The following is a 15,485-nucleotide window of genomic DNA, read 5'->3' on the forward strand; positions in this document are numbered from 1 at the left end:
CATCTGGTTTGCTGGAATTGATTACAATTTCACTGTTAATCAGTGTTGCCTTATCCATCCTATTTGTCCATCAAAAGCATGGTCACATGATTGGTGCATGTTGTGTATAAGTCAGAATACTGAAATTATTACTCAATCATGTCTCTGCAATAGAATTTCAGCAACCTGATTGCTCTGTGATTCTATTTCAGTAACATAAGTATGGCGAATAGGACATTAACCCCCAAATAAAATGATTTTTCCTTTCAACTACGTTTTAGAATGAAGCAGCTAGGGCTGATCTAAGACAAGCAACACAATGTGCAACTGCCTTTTTTAAGATTGAAATGTATTTTGCTTTTAGAATCACTTAAATTTGTTTGCAGCTCTCCACTCTGGCAATAAGGGGCATATTTATCAAAATCCAAATGTTTCTGAGTATTTTAATAAAAAAGTCCTACAATACACGAATGGGCCTTATTTATTATTAGAAAAGCACGATTTAATAGGATCAGGGAAAACAGGAAAAAAAATTTCAGAGTTTTCACCCGAATGGTTAGATTGTTTCGGGTCTTTTCCCCGAAAAGCACAAATTTTTGGATTTTTGCCCGAAAAGTCAGAAATAGTCGGCTTTTTGGGCTATAACTTCAAAATAGGATAGGGAACTCTCCCATGGACTTATATTCAACGTCAGTAGGTGTGAGATGCCGGATTTTGGATTCTGACTTTTCCCATCCTCGGGGTATAATAGATCCCGAAAAAAATCAAGTTTTTTTTCCACTAAAAATTTTGATTTTATAGTAAAAAAAATATTTCGAGTTTTTGACCCCCTTGGAGTGCTATTGCTTTTTCCTTTAAAATGATTCTAAATGACTCAAAATTGTTGCTAACTTTACTTTTTATAGTAGATAAAATAACTTTTGTGCTATCAGACATCAGAGACCTGGATGTATGAGCTGTGGGCAGTTAGCACCCACTGAGTTATATATTCAACTACAGGGAAGTGTTCCCAAATTAAACACAGCCCGGCTAAATATAAGTTTGGTGCCGTATGGAGCACAGAAGAGCAGGTTTGGGTCATAGATATGCAACCATACACTGGAGGGTTTAATTATAATAGAATGAATAAGAAATTGCATCTGCAGAATGAATGATTTATGCCGTGGCATGATACTGTTAATAGAATGTGCACTGGAAACAGCTAAAGGGGAAGTGGGAAAATTAAAATCCAGCAGCACGAGATCCCTTTTTTATTAACCCCTTTAAAATCAAATCAGAATGAAAAAGCATTTGCAATGAAGCCACTGAGCAATGAACACTTCTTCACAACACTGTGCTCTTTGTTCCTGGTAGCTTTGCATTCAATGGACGTGGCGCAGGAAAACTAAGAGGAAACAAGCCTGACATGTACAAATCAGTGCTCCTAGCTTCTCCGAAAGGGCAAATATACCGACACAGTCTGCACAGGTTTGGTAAAACAAAAAAGGAGCTGATAGACACTGCAGGTGAACTTGGTGCCAACAGGAATTGTAATTTAATAGCAGCTTTGTAGCGGCAGGTTCCAGTTACATGGTTTAACCTTATTTTAAAATAAAAGTTGCTGCATAGATAGACTTGCTGAAATAACAACCGTGCAATCTGAGTAATTCCTTGGCAATGACTTTTTTCTGTGTGTGTGTTTTTTTAAGGAAATTCAGCTATCGCACAACACAGAAACTAGTCTGTGCACAAACAGATATTGTTTAGCCTAGATGAGGCACGTTGTGATCATAAACATACAGTTTCGGGAGCTATTATTTTTGTTGGCTGGACCCACACTTAAAGGGGTGGTTCATCGTTAAGTAAACTTTTAGTATGTTATAGAATGGCTAAATCCAAGCACTGTTTCAATTGGCCTTCATATTTTCTTTTTGATAGTGTTTTAATTATTTGCCGCCTTCTTCTGACTTTCCAGCTTTCAAAAATGAGTCACTGACCTCATCAAAAAAACAAATGCTCTAAGGCTAGAAATTTATTGTTATTGTTACTTTTTACTGCTCATCTTTCTATTCAGGCCCTCTCCTATTCATATTCCAGTCTCTCATTCAAATTAATGCAGGATAATTTGGATCCTAGCAACCAGATTGCTAAAATTGCAAACCGATGAGTTGCAAATAATAAAAACTGAAAACCAATTGCAAATTGTCTCAGAATATCACTCTCTACATCATGCTAAAAATTACTTGATAGAAACACCCAAAAGACTTCCAAATGTAAGACCATTTTTTTCTGCTGCTGTGTTTGTAAAAGCAACATGTTCACAACAGGCTGTTAGTTAGCTAAGTAACAGCAAAGCTGTAAGACATTAGTGGTAATATCTGTATATAAATAAATTATCCCAAACCACACACTCTGTTACTATTGCTCTGCAGAAAATAGATGTTTGAAAGGGCAAAGTACAGACAACCATGATGGGGTTGAGTAATGCAGGATAATGGAGCTGTACATTACCAGACTGGTATTTTAGTGCCAATCAGAGGCACAATGGAGGGTTTTCCATGGGTCATAGTGTATGACTAAGAATAAGCTTGAGGTAAAAACTTTGTAATATGTTTGGGTCTCTCTATCAGTATCCAAACCTTGTGACATTGTGGTTAAGAACAAATGGAATGTTCCAAGTTTGCCAACCTTGAGATAGACAAAAGCCTAGAAGAAATTGAAATCTTTAAATAACATACATTTTCCCAGCACAGTAATAAGTTGGCACAGCTGCTGGATATTCATAAAGAGCAACAAGTAAATTGCCAAAGATTACAAGATTACGCTTCTAATTCTTCTTCCACTAATTAATATATCTTTGCTTGAACAGAAGAAGCCTGATCTCAAGTCATCTGGATGCTTTCTTTGGATGCCCTTAATTGATAGATCGAATCCTACATGTTGGATGTAGCTGCATTATTGGAGCATTACAATTAAAAAATCTGCAAATAAAAGTACTTAAAAAAACACTGCATATAAACTGCAGTAAAGAGGTATGGCTAAAGTGAAGAAGAAGTCCCAATAAATATTGGACCCTTTGTGCTCCAGGATTTTGCACCATAAATTACCCCTACAATTTATTACCCAGGCGCTAATTTGCGGCGAATGTGCGCCAGCGTAAAAAAAAACGGATGCCGGCGTCAATAACAGATGACGCTGTCAAAAACGAGACGCCAGCGCAGTTTTGCAAATTTTCCGCCCTTTCGCGAATTTCGCCCATCACTAATAACGTGTCTTTATTAAAGGGGGTTCTTCACCTTTGAGTTAAATTTTAGTATGATGTAGAGAGTGATATTCTGAGGCAATTTGTAATTGGTTTAAATGTTTTTATTATTTGTGGTTATTGAGTTATTTATGTTTTTTTATTCAGCAACCCTCCAGTTTGCAATTTCAGCAATCTGGTTGCTAGGATCCATTTTGCCCTAGCAACCATGGATCGTTTTTGTATAAGGGACTGAAATATGAATAGGAGAGGGTCTAAATAGAAAGATACTGAAAAAGTATCAATAACAATTGATTTGTAGCCTTTAAAAGTATTTATTTATACGTGACTCCTATTTGAATGTTGGAAAGTGTCAGAAGTTAGAACTATATAAAATAAATAATGAAGACCAATTGAAAAGATTCTTAGAACTGGGCATTCTATAACATAGTAAAAGTTAACTTAAAGTTGATCACCACATGCTCCATAGTCCTTTTGCACACTAACAAGAAAAAGTTAGCAACATAAAACCTATTCTGTTTCACCCATTAAGGACGGCTGTCACCCTGAATAAAGAATAAAACCCAGAATGCTTTGGCACATAGTACAGTCAGAGAGCTTTCATGAATCCCCAGCCTGCAAATGAATTAATCACACATACACGCTTTTAATATATGGCATGGCAACAGTAAGTATGTTATATTTTCAATGAAAAGTGAGACTAAAAATCCTTCACTCAGTGAAATTAGGGCACCGTCATTTTTTTTCCTATAAAAGCCTTCAAACCACGCTGTGAGCTTGATGTATGTAAAAATGTAAGAGACTCTTGTAGCTGTGCTGAATGAAAAAAGGACATTATTCCATCAACACTTAAGAAACCCTTTTGTTTATGATACCAGAGAATGAAACAAACTGTAGCTCTGTTTGGCCCCAAGAGGATTAAAAGCAGAAACATTCCTAGCTGGCAAACCAGCAATGGGATTTTTCATTGGATCAATATTATAATTGGGTTGTAATTTATTTCTGTAGGCTTGAAAACGATACTTATCCTATATATATGCAAATAAAGTCACATGAATCTTTTTGTCTTTATCGAGCTGCTTGTTGTATGCCATAAACTTACATTTTTAGACAAAAAAAGAAGCCATACCAGGCTGCTTATAATTTACAGAAGAAATATTTGACTGTTCTTACCAGTGACTCCAGCAGCAAAAGGCAGATTAGTTTGCCACATACTGGATAATCCCCTTTAGCTCAATGGGATTCCAAGGAAACTGCTGTGGATTCACACAGTCCAAGGGATTTCAAGGGTTTATTTGCTTAAAATGTTGTACAAGATACAGTGTAATCAGACATAAAGTAATAGTTGCATGTGCCTTAGTGGTGTTAGAAATTGTATCATAGGACCATGTCATTATCACTTTAATACTATGTTTGGCATGGTCACCTTGAGGTTTGACACTGACCACCAACCAGGTGGCAGCTGATCCTATACCTTCATAGTTTTCCCTCTATTTGTCCTTGTATGGAGCAGCCAGCATGGGTTTTAAACCTTTTAGCTTTATAGTGTGCTATTTGCTCATTTACCCTTTTTCTGCAGAACATCTCTCCCTTGTTGGGCATACCGATTTTACATGCACATAGTTGTGGATATATCATCTTCCTTCACAAGATGGCTGTAATAAAAAATTAGTTCATTTGGATCAATAAACTGTTAAACAATATCACACTGTAATATGCAAACATATGATATGAGCAACTGTTTGGTTGTACCCCCCAATATCACTGCTGTTTCCCGTATCAAACCCTTCTCTCTTGCGACTCCTTATATTTGGAATGCCATTCCTGAATCTCTCAGGAGAGAATCCTCCTTCAATGTTTCTAAAACAAAACTCATACATACATATGATGAGCAGCCCATATTTGCACAGTGTAGACTTCTTTATAACATGTACTGTACCTTTCATGTGAAAAAGAATTTGAGAAATGAAGGAAAGAAGTGCCTGATGGTCAAATGGCAGCTGGTGAATAATAACAAGGGCTGTTTGCCCCTGGCACAACTAAGTGGCCGTCGCTAGCGACAATTCTCCAGAAATCGAATCCGCAGGGACATCGCCAATTTACCAACAAGCGTAGAGGACAATTCACTAGAGAACGAGATCACCGCTAGCATTCGTTCGCACCCTATCGCCAGGTGACTTTTCAATCTGAGAACGGTCTTAACTCCGCAAATTAATTTGTTAAGGATGGGCTCATGTCTAAGGCATTAGAGGATCTCTTCTGTCGTTATTATGGCTCATAGGACATGTGTTTGAAAAAGTGGCCACTTCAAGACTATTAAAGACATCCATATGACTTTTAGCTACCCGCCCTATTCAAATTAACCTAGGGGCAAGAGTTTTAGCAAAGATTCGCAAGGCAAAAATGAATGCGAGCGAAAATTAACTAGGAAATGATCGCCCAGCCAAAGTAATGCCAGCGAAATTCGCCAGCGTTCGGCTGCTGAGACATAACTTTGCATTTTAGTGAATTAGCGTAGTGAGTTAATAATATGCACTATTCTTTTTCAGCATTCCAGAATAATTATAACTGTGCCTTGTATGTAAGGAGAGACACAAACGGTGGGGAGGCACCATGGCAAAAAGTACCGCAAACACCCTTTACATCTGAAGAAAGGTGTAAAGCATAAGGCTCCCTTGTACCTAAGCACCTGCTGTACCTTGTCTCTGCACCTATTGTTAGTAAATGATTTCTATAATCTTTTCTTTAGTTTATATTCCAGTGGCACTAATCATCTATGTAATCCTTGCCATTTATATCCCTGCCTCATTGTTTTTCTGCATAAAGTCAAATGATGTGGATGGGAATATAGAATTTAATGCCTTCAGCTACACTGAATTATTAATATAGTGACACTTTTGCAAATTGCTAGTAACAGAGACAATATTACACCATTCAATCATAATGTAACAAATCTTACTATCCTATCTTTAGGTTCCAGATACCGCGGATATAAAAGGACATATCCTAGCAGCAAGGACAGGTTGGATTGTGCCCTGTAGAATAAAATCAGACAGCAATCAGGAAACATCCATTAGAAAACAGAGATGGGAATCCATGAAGCAGCAGATTTCTAGCCAAGTGCCATGATAACTGTTGGACAAGGCTCTCAATATAACTGGCCACAGAACATCAGAACTCAAAACTGCCAATAGACAATACAGTGATGTGACACTGGGGCAGCAGCAAGTCAGACTCCACTGAAGGCTAATCATGCACACAGGAGGAGCTGTCTGGTATCTGTACATCTTAAGTTTCCCCTATACTTTTAAGTTTACAAAAAGGGGTAAAACTACCAGGGGAACCAATTCTACAGCACATTTTTCAGCCAGTCGAAGAATCTCAAGTGAGGGTGCACTTAATGTTAGAAGACGAAGAGAATGTTATTTGCAGACAAGTGTGCTAATAGGTAAAAGCCAAGACACATGGCAATATTGTACTTTCTAACCTTCACTGTCTGAAGACTTGGGAATATTGCACAATGTGAACAATGTTTCCTCTGTTCAAATTTAATTTATTGGTTTTTCAAAACTGCAAATGTATTTCCACTCACCTGGCGATGGCAAAAAAAAAAGAATGTGAATTTTAGAGTTTGCGCCAATGTGCAGAGCTTGTAATAAAGCTGACAAGGTCCACAAAATATGTCCCATTGAAGCAGGTCTTTAAATGCACTTTAAATGCACAATGAAGATTAAAATGTAATATTACAATAAATGTAACTGAGCGATCTAAATTTTAGTTCTATGTAAAGCTATGTTAATTTCCCCCCCCCTCATTTACACCTTTATTTAATGGCTCCATTTGGCTCCTAGTCCTTTAGTGACCAAATTACTGTAAGTTATACATATATATATATTTTTAAGTTTTAAATTACTATAAGTTATATATAGAAGAAGGGCACATTTATTGATGATTAGGCAAGGTTTTTTCACCTGGCCTTGCCATCAATAAATGTGCCCTTCTTCTATATATATAACTTATAGTAATTTAAAACTTAAAAATATATTAAAGCCACCAAGTTTCTTACACTTTGCACCTTCCCCTACCTTCGGCTCCATAATTGGGGAAAGCGGCTAGCTGCATTTATAGGGGATGGGAGGTGTCCCATCTACCACTCGCTACCTGCTAATACCTTGCAGTGGGCACAGGGTACTAAGTTACCCTGCACTTACTGCCGTCTCTATAGCAGATGCCTACCTCTGCTGTGCTCTGTCAGATTTTTAATCAACACAAGGTGCTGAGCACAGGTTTGCCACAGATGCAAGGTCCTAGCACTTGTGGAGCTTGAGAAGCATTAATAAATGAGGCCCAGAAGTTAAAAAATGGACTCAAAGCAGCAAGTGCCTTAGACTTAGAAGCCAACTTCTTCGTTTCCAGAAGTGCAAAGTGATAAAGCTCTCTGTATGCACCACTGCCTGTGCTAAACAGTGCTGCTTACAGGTAGGTACCCTGTCAGTAGCGTAGCTAGCCTGCTTACCATTCAGAAGCTGTAAGTAAAGGTGGCCATACATTATAAGATCCGCTTGCTTGGTGAGGTTGCCAAACGAGCGGATCGTTCCCCAAAATGCCCACCAACGGCAGGGCAATATCGGGTTAATTTGATCGTTTGCCCCTAGGGATTGGATTATAACGATGGCAACTAATGGATGCAGTCTTCAAAAGCAGGAAAATTCAATCCTGCCTGATCGATATCTGTACGATTTTTGGCCAGATATTGATTGGGGAGACCCCATGGAAGCCCCCATCAGGGCCGGAACTAGGGATAGGCAGAAGAGGCAGCTGCCGAGGGCACAAAGGGCAGTTACCTCATCTCCAAAAATTCACTGGCACTCACGGCTGATTCAAGCCAGTGAATTTTTGGAAGTGACTGTCTGGGAGGGTACCAATCCCTCCATTACCGTGCACTAAGTGATATCTATAAAAGGCCAGGGTGTGCGAGCAGGCCATGCATTCCAGTTACCTCATCTGCCTACCCCTAGACTGACCTTAATTCAGCTTGCGCGATATGTGAGTTTCATTTCCACGCATGTGCAAGAGATCGGTGTTTCCGTGCTTGCGCGCCTGAGCCTAGTCATCGCAGGGCGAGCTGCCCAGCTGGGTTGCCTAGGGCGACCGGCCCGCCTGGCCTGCCACTGGCGCCCATACACGGCAGATAAGCTGATGAAATGGTCTAAAGGACCAATATCAGCAGCTTTAATCTGCCCGTGTATGGCCACTTTAAGAAATGCTGAAAGGCACAAGTAGCTAGGGAGCTCAGTATTTACTGTTACTTAAACTGTGTTACTGTTACTTGAAAGTGCAGTGTGGGGTTTTAAGATTTTGCCACCCTTAGCTTTGCTACACCTGCACCCCAGCCATTGATAAATTATCTGTCACTTCTCATTTTTAATAGCATATTTGACAGGCATATTTTGTGTTTTTCCTCTGAATCAGCAGATTACTGCATCACTGCCTGTACCTGAAATATCAAATCAGATAACACAAAAAAAAATGCATCCAAATATATTTATCTTTGGGGAAAAAAAAAACATCTAATGAGCAAAAAACGAAATGCAGAATCTGTGGCTCACAATTTGTACCCGTCTCCTTGCTTATGTCCTTGTGACATTCAAAATGAAACAAACCACATTAATATATGGAAAGCTTGTTTGAAGATAATTGGCTGGATCTGCCAAATCGAAAAAAATTTAAGAAGAAAAAGAAAATATGAGTGAGCCTTTTGAAAATGCTACTAATTAAAAACTGGCTAATCCAATCCTATTACTGTCAGCGAGGCTGTGACCGAGTCAGAAAAAGATACATTGACGTATTTTTGCATTTTAACAATTTGCTCACATTACAAATTACTTTGAAGCAGTTAAATAACCTGGAGAGATGTCGCCGGTTTCTGGATGTGGAACGACGTATGTTTTGGTAATGGTGGAAAAACAAATCAAGGAAAAAGGCCTCCAATCTTTAGAAACTGATTGATAATATTACAATTGCATTAAGTGTATTCAGATCACATTTGACACCCTGATTTATTAAAGCTGTGACTTTTATTTTGGAACAAGCCTAGAGTCATTAGTAAGAAAACATAGTTTTGCGAGAGGCGATGAAAGTGGGAGATCTTTCAACTCCCCAATACACAGACATAAATAGACTCATATATCATACAACTGCACAGAAATATCAGAGCTAAAGCAATAGATAATGAAGAATGTTCCCTTTTGTGCATGTAGAACACTTTACAACACTGTCCTGCCACTATAACATGAACAGGGTTAGGCAAAGTATTTCATAACCTCCACATATCTAATTCTGCTCTGCTTTTCTTAGGAAACCAAAACCAGTTGGACCATCAATGGGAACACAAGTAAAGGGTCATTTATGACCATAAGTGCAAATACTTTCCTGACTTCATAGCAGAATATACTTTTAAATTAGTTAAAAGAATGATTTTATTATTTTGCACTTTTCTTTCTCAAAGTTATTTTTGGGTGCTTCTTATTTCTCTGTATTAAGATACAAGTAATCCTAAGCAACATATTAAACAATGAATCGGGCTACACTGAAACTGTTAATCAGTATATGACAATTAAATCCTTATGGGGCAGGACGCAGAAGAATATCTTCAACCTGCCTACATCTCTGAGCCCACAAAGCAGACAGTCACATGAGAAACTGTGTCAGCGAGCAATTAATAGGGTATATCATTTTTAGGGAGGCTACAGGTAAACCTCTGGACTCCTTGATAACTGCTTGGCTTGAAGCTGCCATTGTATTGTACATACCCTCTCTATGCAGAGAAGAAATCTCTGTCACTTCGGAAATGGGGACATACAGCAGAACACAGCTCTTTATTGCAAATCCTCTGAAAGCTGACACTTGAGATGCATAGGAGCTCTAAATGTCAACGCAGATTCAGCGGGGGGGGGGGTGCTGGGCATATACAGGCTACAGAAACCCACAGGGCGCTGACCCTCTACATTCCTGCAGTTCTGAGTACGTGCTTTTCAGCCTGCTTAAGACCCACCCTCAGCTGCAAATCCAAATTACAAGCCTGTAAGAATTACATTTTGTAGCTGACATGAAACAAAACGGCCAACATTTGGAGAAGTGAGCAACTTTGTACTTTGCTCTGCACTATCATTATTTATATCTGAAAATGATTTTAGACAATTTCTGAATTACTGTCACTGTTTTGCTAAGATCAAGAAATAGCTACAAAACACCATATTGCTTTTATGCTTTTTTTATGTTTTTTTACTACAGATTTGTCCCTGTCTATGTATGCAGCACTGCTACTTGAGGACCAACACATGGGCAGGTTGCCACCTTCTCTTCCTTTGGAATCCCCAGTGACATCAGAGGTGGGTCTGATGACGCGAAGGGTTGGGTCAGTGATGCAAAGGGGCTGGCCAGTAATGCAAGGGGCGGGCCCGTGGCGTGGCCCGTGATTGGCCGAATCGTTAAGGAAGCAGGGGACAGGCTTATCCGGTTTTCAGACATCTGAAAATCTGGCAGGTATTTTCGAACCGGACAGCAGGTGTAAAAACCTGACTTTCTGTTCAAAACCAGACAGGTGGCAACCCTGGGTTGTAGGCATACCCTGGGCCTGGCATTGCCTTTGCTTGTGCATCATCGATGAAAGGGGACACAAGGTATAAGGGAGCCCTGCAAGGTAGTAATGCCAGCTTACAGCAAGTATTAAGCACAGGGGTCCCTTGTCCATTTCCACTCTCTATTTGAGCTGGATTTTCATATACAATTGAACTATTTGCATTTTGCATGGGCTGTAAGGGGTGCATTACTGTTTCTATTAGAACATCCGCATTGGAAAGCTTCTCATAATTACATCTCAGACAGCTAGGGTTTTGCTTCAAATAAATTGTTTTAAGCACATTGTTGTTCTGTAGTTTTATTTAAATTTGTGTCTGTATTTCTGAAAAGAATATTGAGGCTGTAATAACCTTTCAACGTTGCATACAGTAATCTTGTTCACTATAAAACCAAAAGATTATATGTTTCTGAAGGGAGCAACATACTTTTAAATTTGTTAAGTGACAAAGAAAAGGTCAACTCAACAGAATGTTCTGAAAAACTTACCTTAATGTGAGCTGATGTGTGGGTGAGCCTCCCACTATGTACACAGAGAAGGTCACAGTGTCCCCCACTTTCACTGGACTTGGTGGAAATCGAATCTGAATATTGCGATCTAATCTCAGCACTGACATGCTCAAGGTGTTTTGGGAAGGATAAACAACAACACTTCCAATTCTCTCCATTGGTGGGGACACCTTTTGATTAGAGTCTCTCTCTGACTGAATGCTGTTGGTCCACTTTGTTTCTGCTGATAAGCACTCTTCATCCTCCCCAGTGGAGTAGATGATGTGATGCAATTCCACAGGTACTCCTTGGGATGGAACAGAATCCTTTTGATCTTCTGCAGAAGATGTACCTAGCCAGCTTGGTAACAACTCCAGTTCTGCCACACACAATCCTAAACTTCCTTTGAGTCTACAGCTTGATGAAATTTCTCTGTTTTCTAGAAGTGCCACCAGCCTTACACATGGTAAAATCTCAGATGGGTGGTAATCATTCCAATCTTTCCCTGTTATATAAAACAAAGCCTGTATTTTGGGTTTGTTAGAATATATAGAACTCTCTATAATATGGGATTTTATTTGCCAGTTAAATGTGAATTTATTGGTTGAACTGAAAGTACTTGAGGTCATCATTAAATGTTTTGGTACGGTCTGCTCAGCTGAATAAGGTCCATATGTGGCATTTATTACAGGTGGTATTTTGGCTTTGTAGATAAAAAGTGGTTCTGTCCGGGTCTGCAAACTAGAATTCTTTGTAAGGTCCTGGTTGACCTCTTTAAGGAGGAAGGAAACCTCGGCATTGCAAACATGATAGTTCACCGGCAGATACACAGGGAGGGATGAAAAACGTTGAATGCTGTCCATTGTCACTCGACTCTCTGTGGCTGGGAAAAAAGAGGCAGATGGTTATTTGAATGAAACAGTTTAAAAATGTAATTCATTTGACAGACACAGGAACTAGCAATTTTAACATGAAATTTTTGAACCAAAACATGGTACATCAGTGGTAAATTATTGCAATGAAATACATTTTCTTTATTAAAAACAGTGGTGTGTAAGCATTTCTCTTACATTAAGCATTCATTTAGCAAACTTTTACTTTGCATGCAACACTTTATAAGGTATCTCTATAAACAACTGGAAAACCTAACTGTATAAAATGCTGACAAACTGATTGTTTTGGTGGTATGGACCCTGATCCTGCTGCAGCAAAACGAACACACTAACTTTATCCTCGTTTGTTGTTAGCATATTTTTTCCTATACTTTTTTTTTTTAGAAAATTGCATTTGTATGCAATTAGAAGTTTAGTCATGCCTGCGTTTGAGGACAATAGGGCATGAATTAACTATTAAAAATGCAATGTGTTGCTAAGATACATTTTAACACTTCTCATATTTGCAGCCTACAGTGCTGTAATACAATGGTAGCTTACTAATAATAGAATATAAAAACGTACTTTTTACCATGAATCACTTTATCAATGCTACTTTAAATTATGATTTATTACAGTCTCTTTTTTTATTGTGCCAGCACATTTACATTATTAACAGCTTTTACTTTGGAAAAAAATCCCAGACTGACAGCGCTTTTACCAGTGGGGTCAGGCACAAAACGTAATGGGTCTCATGTATGAGATGAAGGGCAGCTCTTTTTATACATTTGCACTCTGACCAGCACTTTGCACTAAGCAGGTCTCTGCGCTCTAGATCTTTGCTTTCCATGAATACAGCATTTGCTTGTGGCAGTGGAGGCAGTTGGAGGCACATAGTCACAGGCAGTAAGGACAGGAATTACCTTGTACCCGGCAGATATATGCTCTGGACTTTACATGGCTTTTTTCTAGCAAGAGGTGCAGAGCGCAGGTATGCCATAGACACAAGCACTTCTGCCCGAGGCATTGTTAAATGATCCGTATTGTTAACTGAAACAACTTGTTCATCTAGAAAACTAGATCATTTTCAACTAGCCCAACACTATGATGTTGAAGCAGGAGAGGTTCTGTACAACTATATAGTCTCAATAAGTACACTATCGTTCAAAAGTTTGGAAGCACCCTGAAAGTTTTGTTTTTTTTACAATGTCATACCATCTCCAGTGGTTTCATCATGCAACAGGACAACATTACAAAGAATACTGTACTTCTAAATGAGACATAAACCCAATAGAGCTATTATAGAAAGAGCTTTACTAGAGGGCTAGAGAAAGAAAGAATTCACCTCTAGGAAGAGCTACCAGCTGTGGGCTAAAAGGTAAAAACTGGCAGCTGGTATTCCAAAGGTCTTCTGTAGTAACCTCTGCTCGTGTGGACATTTTGGTTAAGGGCATTTCTATTGTTTTGCCATTTGTGTTATGATTCATATTCCTGTATTCGAAGGAAAATAGTACAAAATAAAATCGTTCGAATCGTACCATTCGAAGTACGATCGGAGTACGATCGTACAATCGGAGTACGATCGTACAATCGTACTACGATCGGAATACGATCGTACGATGCAAAAAAGCCTACGAATTCGACTTTGGTAGTATTCAATTTGATTGTCGATGATTAACTAATTTGAAGGGATTCTTTCTTTTGAAGATTTAGGATTATGCTCAGTTCAGCAATATGGAAACTAAAACACTCTGTGTGTGTGTACATATATATAGAGACAACTGGATGCCGGCACAACACAAATAAAGGTGAACGGTGCCTGGGTGTATGAAGCCCAGAAGGGTAGATGCAGGACAGAAGGAAGCTTGCACTCGCAGGTCTTACGAAGATAATAAAGGTGTTTATTGACGCTAACATTTCGGCTAGCACTCTAGCCTTTATCCGTAATAATATCCATAATAACCTGCGAGTACAAGCTTCCTTCTGTATATATATATTTATATATATATATATATATATATATATATATATATATATATATATATATACAGTCTAAATAAAAAATTATTGATGAAGCCTGTAAAAACCAACGTAGCAAAGGCAGGGCATAATTTGTATCAAAAGCTAAATGCTACAGTTTAAGATTATTGTTATCATCAATTACTTATATAGCCGAGATATATTTCACTGTTCTGTACTTTCAGGGAAAAATAATTGCGCATTAATCGAATTAATGTAGCACATCAAGTCACTATTTAATCCTTGGCCCTGTTTCATTTTCATCATTGCATTTTGTTTTACCTAAAGTATTGTAATTCCTTTAAAGGGGAAGGTAACCTACAAGTAACTTTCTATATGTTGTTGAAAGTAACAGTGCGTTTGCAGTTGGGCTTTTATCTTTTATTTGAGTTAGTTAGTTAGTGAGTATTTAGTTGTGAATCACTCAATTACCATTTCTGACACTCTACAGACTGTAAGTAACATGTAGTTACATTGTAACATTACTGCAAGTAATTCTGTGTCATATGGGTTATCCCTGCCCTTAGGTTACAATACAAAAATTTACTTTAGGTACCCTATAAGGGTTGCTTTAATGCAGGGCCCAGGGAGGTTCCACTGACATGACATTGCTTAATATAAGCAAATGCATAAGATGAAAGAAGGAGAGGATCAAAGGTACAAATCCCTCAGTTAGTTTCAGATATGCACACACACATCATCATTAATTGACCTCAGCAAAGTATAAAAATCATAGCAGTTTGTCAATGTAGGTCCTCATAGGGCCTCTTAAATATTAAAAGGACGATGGGGTGCATATGCATTTGGAGCAATGTATGGCAACTTTGGTACTGTTCCTTAGTAAGTAAACGGGTATTTGAAGTATTTGAGAGCTACTCCAAATGTGCTGCCATTTGTTTTCCCAAAGCCAAATGCCATATTTTTAAAGATGTATTGTTGTCCCTATGCAGAAATAATTATAACATATCTATAATGGTGTTTCTTTTTTTTTAATGCCAGACTAATGCCTTACACAGAGATGGGTATTCCTTTTTGTTGATCTACAGCCGTTTGAGCATAATGTTGCATATAAATCAGCGAACACCACAGCTTCATTATATTCATCTTGAAAAATGAACTAAAATGTCCTGAAACCTTGCTCTGATTATCGAAGTTAGCCAATAAAGGTATCACCTGGATACCACTTTTTGTTTTATTTTTTTTACTTTTAACCCAGAGCAGATCCATAGGGAGAAAATACTGTAATT

At 38.4% G+C, this 15,485-nt stretch overlaps 1 protein-coding gene across 1 annotated transcript in view; it reads right to left on the reverse strand.

The window, feature by feature from the left end:
* LOC108716396 (transmembrane protein 132B) overlaps nt 1-15,485 on the reverse strand; it is a 313,047-nt gene that overhangs the window by 216,428 nt on the left and 81,134 nt on the right. The window contains exon 2 of the mRNA XM_018262490.2: nt 11,348-12,230. Coding sequence (XP_018117979.1) covers nt 11,348-12,230 — 883 coding nt within the window. The remainder of the gene's footprint in view (nt 1-11,347; nt 12,231-15,485) is intronic.

The sequence above is a fragment of the Xenopus laevis genome, chromosome 1L, assembly GCF_017654675.1.
Source record: "Xenopus laevis strain J_2021 chromosome 1L, Xenopus_laevis_v10.1, whole genome shotgun sequence".
Lineage (NCBI taxonomy): Eukaryota > Metazoa > Chordata > Amphibia > Anura > Pipidae > Xenopus > Xenopus laevis.